At 39.0% G+C, this 6179-nt stretch overlaps 1 protein-coding gene across 1 annotated transcript in view; it reads right to left on the reverse strand.

Annotated features, from left to right (window-relative positions):
• Window positions 1-3069, reverse strand: part of LOC115216473 (prohibitin-2) — a 27942-nt gene extending 24873 nt beyond the window's left edge. The window contains exon 1 of the mRNA XM_029785837.2: window positions 2840-3069. Coding sequence (XP_029641697.1) covers window positions 2840-2969 — 130 coding nt within the window. The 5' untranslated portion in view covers window positions 2970-3069. The remainder of the gene's footprint in view (window positions 1-2839) is intronic.
• Window positions 3070-6179: the final 3110 nt, after the last annotated feature.

Below are 6179 nucleotides of genomic sequence, written 5' to 3' on the forward strand. Positions count from 1 at the left end.
GATTTGGTAGACAGAAACTGAAAGAAGCCTGTCGTATATATGTATATATATATGCATGTGTGTTTGTTTGTGTGTCTGTGTTTGTCCCCTAGCATTGCTTGACAACCGATGCTGGTGTGTTTATGTCCCCGTTACTTAGCGGTTCGGCAAAAGAGACCGATAGAATAAGTACTGGGCTTACAAAAAAAAGAATAAGTTCCGGGGTCGAGTTGCTCGATTAAAGGCGGTGCTCCAGCATGGCCGCAGTCAAATGACTGAAACAAGTAAAAGAGTAAAAGAGTAAAGAGAGAGAAATGAGAGGAATTTAGCGATGGTATGTGAAGGCAAGCAACAGTAAATAAGATAGAGTTAGGATCTCTGTGCTGTGAGATGGTTCTGGTATTTCGAGCAGAAATATCAGAACTCCGATATTTAACCTCTCCAACACACAAACACAATTAAATGGACGGAAATGGTGTATATAGATTAACTGCCCACTCCTGAACCTGAATCGATTTATTCTACATTGCAAACATTCATTTCCACTAAAATAAAAGTGTGTAAGCTGGTTAACAGACGGAAATACTCGGGGTACTACTTAAGAAGAGTGGTCCCGGTGCGCGCACTCGCGTACTCGCGCTAGCTAGTCGTGACTAGTCGATCCTAAAACGACTACCTAGCAAAGTAAATAAAACACAAAATAAATAATTTTATTTACACAAAGTAAATAATTTTTTTAAAACAAAGTAAATAAAACACAAAGTAAGGATCGACTAGTCACGACTAGCTAGCGCTGATGCGCGAGTGCGCGCACAAGGACCACTCTCCTTAAGTAGGACCTCAGTTATGTTGATAGGGGTGAAAGGCAAACTAGTCCAAAGGCAGTGTTCATATTCAGTCTGTGAATGCGGTTAGGACGTTCGACTTTCAAATGAAACCAGTTCTTTGAGTAAAAGTTATGAAATCGTAAACTTTACTGTGCTGAAAACAGTTAAGTTCAAATAATTTAAAGAGACTACGTTTTCTTTCGATTAACACAAAAAAAAATGACGAAATTTTCGGTAGGACCCCATTACCAAAATACTAGCAAGTAAAACAGTAGTAATAATTTGATGTAATTTATTGAAATAAACACAGGCTCTCAAGACAATAATTGTTAGGGACTGAGAGTTCACTTGACTTCAGCTCTTTACATAAACTTATTTTATTGACCCGCAAAAGAAGAAATGCAAAATTGACCTTGACAAGATTTGAACGCAAAACACGACGAGCAACATAAATATTGATTTCTAACATTAAGAGATACGGAGCCCAAAACACGTGTTGAAGGGGGGGAAAAAAGTGGTCTGGTAATTATTTACTTATATTACTGACCCCCAAGGAAATAAAAGTAAAGACGACAACAGGAAATTGCGAACGTAAAGTAATTTAGTCCGAGGCTAAATGCAGTGCTTTTAATTCAAATATGAACATTGGCTTTCCTAAACCGGTGAAACGAAACATATACTTGGCCAGATTATCGAACTCATGCGTTTAATTCATGTATCTAACACTGTGTGTGTGTAATTTAATTTAAATAGATAGATATGTATATTGCGCAGATGCTTGTCATGTGTGATTATGTTTACACTGGTATAAAAACTGCCGTATTTCGTCTGCCGTTAAGTTCTGAGTTCAAATTCCGCCGAGGTCGACTTTGCCTTTCAGCCTTTCGGGGTCGATTAACTAAGGGCCAGTTACGCACTGGGGTCGATATAATCGACTTAATCTGTTTGTCTGTCCTTGTTTGTCCCCTCTGTGTTTAGCCCCTTGTGGGTAGTAAAGAAATAGAAATAGGTATAAAAACTGGTGTTGTTTTATGTCCTTTTCAAGCACCCCGTAACCCAGCAACTCGACAAATAAGTTTCGATAAAATAAGAGCCACACTTAAATAAGTGCTGAGGTCGATCAGATAGCTTAAAACGATTGAAGGCGTTGCCTCGGCCCAAGTAAGCCCGAAGTTCAATGACTGAAACTAGTCGCATGTATGTATGAGGACAAGGTCCTGGTCCGTGCACAGGATGAAACTAATCATTAGCTGCAATTTTTATGGTTCTGGGAACTTTAAAAAATGACATAATATAAAATATAATTACTTTCGCTAATCAGTGACATTCAAATATGTAAAAAGCAATTATTTTATTGTCACTAATGGGTAAATGTGAAGACTGGCCTCGTAAGGTTAGGTTCGCGGATTATTCATTTAGCTCCTAGGTCAGCTCTGGTTCGAGCAGATCTATGATCGAAGACATTCCAAAAGTGACCATACCGTCAATTTTAGTGATATCAAGGAATATATTATATAACGTGTTCTTGCTTTTCTAAGGATGAGAGTTTTGACTGGGTTTTTCTCCTTTTCTTTTTATTTCTTTTCAGCCAGTCAAACTCACATGTTGGCTTCCTCGTTGACTGGGTTCTCAACGATAAATAATTCGAAAGTAATAATAAAAAATATTTCAGTCTATTTTCTTCAGAACATATCATACCAAATTGTTTTATAAACTAATTTTGGTGGGGCTATAATAGCTACAACCTAATTAGAAAGGAAAATGGGGCGGAAAAAAGGTGATTAGGTAAATGACCTTCGGAGGGCTTTTGAGCAGGAAAGTGTACAGAAATGATAATATTGCATAAATTGTACTAAATATAATAATATCGACAGAAGAAGAGGAAGAAAAACAATTAAATCTTTCTGTTTTAAGAATTTAAACAAAAATAAACGTAGAGGTTTGGGTTTTTTTACTCTTTTAAAAGGGTTAATTCGTTAATTAAAGGTTAATTGAAGCTGTAGGGGAGAAGGAAAGAGAGAGAGAGATCATACCGGTATAAATAGACTGGGAAATGCCGTAAGCGAGACCACCAGCCATGGCAAAAAGGCTGAGTCCGGCTGTGAGAGGTTTACTTCCACCTCGGAATCTGTTGAGCATATCTGCTAGCTTCTTTGGATCCATTGTGGGAAATTCTGTCTGGCGATTTTTTTATTTCTCTTCTAAACAAATGACTGGCGTAATGGACGAACAACACGTGTGCTGGCAAGGGTTTCAGCTAAATGTGGGAACGTGTTTGACGAAACGAAATGCTCATGAATGAAATTTCTTTTCTCCACAAGAACGTTCTAGATGCAGTTGTTGTTGCTGATGCAATTTTTTTTAATTATTTTAAATATAAGATTGCTTATATGTGTGTGTGTGTACACATTCATATATGCTATATATATATATATATATATATATATATATATATATATATAATATATATATATATATATATATATATACATATATATAATATATAATATATATCTCTCTCTCTCTTTTACTCTTTTACTTGTTTCAGTCATTTGACTGCGGCCATGCTGGAGCACCGCCTTTAATCGAGCAACTCGACCCCGGGACTTATTCTTTTGTAAGCCCAGTACTTATTCTATCGGTCTCTTTTGCCGAACCGCTAAGTAACGGGGACATAAACACATCAGCATCGGTTGTCAAGTGATGTTGGGGGGACGAACACAGACACACACATACATATACATATATACGACGGGCTTCTTTCAGTTTCCGTCTACCAAATCCAGTCAGAAGGCTTTGGTCGACCCGAGGCTATAGTAGAAGACACTTGCCCAAGGTGCCACGCAGTGGGACTGAACCCGGAGCCATGTGGTTGGTAAACAAGCTACTTACCACACAGCCACTCCTGCACCTATGCATATATGCATATATACATACATATATGCATATATGTACGTACATACCTACATCTATATGTATATATCTATGCATATATGGGTACAGGACATAAAAAAAAAACGTTTTGAACACAATGAGAAACGAAAACATAAAAACAAAAGCATGGAAACGAACTTTTTTCAAACAACGAGAAAACAGAGTACAAGACATACAACACAAGGAATATCCCCATACATACATGTGTGGGGGGGTGCGTGTGTGGGTGTGTGTTCTTTTATTCTTGTTTCAGTCGTTTGACTGCAACCATGCTGGAGCACCGCCTTTAAGGTTTTTAAGTCAAAAAAAAATTGAGCCTAGGACTTACTCTTCGTAAGCCTAGTACTTATTCTATCGATATCTTTTGCCGAACCGCTAAGTTACGGGGATGTAAACACACCAATATCGGTTGACAAGTGATGGTAGGGGACAAACACAAAGACACACACACAACATACATACACATATATATATATATATATATATATATATATATATATATATATATATATATATATATATACACATACACGCAGGACGAGCTTCTTTCAGTTTCCGTCGCGTGTGTGTGGTTCTGTGGGTGTCTAAGCAGGCAAAATATGTCACACCAATAGGACAAAAAGGTGGGGGAAACAGACTCAAATATCTCTTCCTCAGCAGCTATTGAATGATGTTCCGCATTTCCAACGTGTGTGTGTATGTGTGTAAAAGATTTACACACATACACACACACACGCTGTCAGCTCCGCTAGTTTTTGTCGTTTTTCTCTCGTTGCCTTCTGTCCCTAGCCCTATCAATGTTTCCTCGTGACACTTTAGAAACAACTAGTAACTGAAACCACCCTTTTAGACCTGATCTTCATATCCTCCACAGTAAAAAAAAATCCTCCAAATGGTTCACTCGTAGTTGCTCTACAGCTTTTAAGGTAAAAAATTTTAAAAGAAAAAAAGAGAGAAAGGGGGGGATACCTACAGCTGTAAAAAGAATCTTGTCCACTCCCACAAAACTTGGTACCATTCACCCAGAAGTCTGAGTGACTTTTGGTACAAGAAAACAAGTGAAAGGTACCCACACCTTAAAGCGGCAGCTGAGCCATTCCTTCTGGCATTTCCCAGCTCATATAACGGTGGAAGCTGGTTTCACCCGTGCAAACGCAATCCTCAGTAAATAGAATAATCGCCTGAACCTGGAGGAACCAGGCGATTTGGAACTGAAACTGACCAACATTCAGCCTGATATCAATTCAGGATGGCCATGCTCATCCCTCACATTGATGTTGTCAATTTCAATAAAAGATATTCCGGCAATGGGATGTGTTCTTCACATTTTCTAACCGTGTAAACAATTTCATAAAAATTGAAAGTTTGATACTTGTATACTTGTACGCGTACTTTTAAATGTAAAAAATGTGTCATCTTCAACAGAACTTCTTAATTTGTCGTACATGTATATTTTAGCTAACATTTTAATTGCCAGCATCAGTGCCCGGTATGCATTTAAGATATGACACGGTAGGGAAGGGTAAGGGTATTAAGATATTTCAAATGAGGCGGCGAGCTGGCAGAACCGTTAGCATGCCGGGCGAAATGCTTAGCGGTATTTCGTCTGCCGTTACGTTCTGAGTTCAAATTCCTCCGAGGTCGACTTTGCCTTTCCTCCTTTCGGGGTCGATAAATTAAGTACCAGTTACGCACTGGGTCGATGTAATCGACTTAATACCTATGTCTGTCTTTGTTTGTCCCCTCTGTGTTTAGCCCCTTGTGGGTAATAAAGAAATAGGTATTTCGTCTGCTGTTACGTTCTGAGTTCAAATTCCGCCGAGGTCGACTTTGCCTTTCATCCTTTTGGGGTCGATAAATTAAGTACCAGTTACGCACTGGGTCGATGTAATCGACTTAATCCGTGTGTCTGTCCTTGTTTTTCCCCTCTATGTTTAGCCCCTTGTGGGTAGTAAAGAAATAGGTATTTTAAATGAGGAAGGTGGTCAATGCAGAAGGAGAAGTGGCTAAAATGGGTTGATGCAGAAGAAGTGGCTAAAGAAGGTCGATGCGGTAGAAGTGGCTAAAGGGGGTCGATGGTCGAAAAAGTTTGGTGACTCCTGCTGTAGACAAATACAAAGCCTCCGACTGTGTCTCTAATCAAAACCTTTCCCCTACGAGCTGCATCCACTTCTCGTTTCTTGAGTAGTTTCCAATCGAATCGCACCTTTGCGACATGTGTTGATAGAACTCTTTCTCCTCCTGCTTCTGTCGATCTCCAGGATTCGGTTCTGCTCTCTACTTTCTTTCTTCTGTGTATCATTGACCTTTTTGCCGTCAAATCAGGTCTGTCGCCAGACTTTGGTGCCAAGGGGTGCTTCAGAACATTCTGAGTGGACACTAATTTGTATTGCAGGAAGATTTTTGTAAACTGTATTTTCTAAATCTGAGGGTGCACCG

Source organism: Octopus sinensis, linkage group LG10 (genome assembly GCF_006345805.1).
Source record: "Octopus sinensis linkage group LG10, ASM634580v1, whole genome shotgun sequence".
NCBI classification, from domain to species: Eukaryota; Metazoa; Mollusca; class Cephalopoda; order Octopoda; family Octopodidae; genus Octopus; species Octopus sinensis.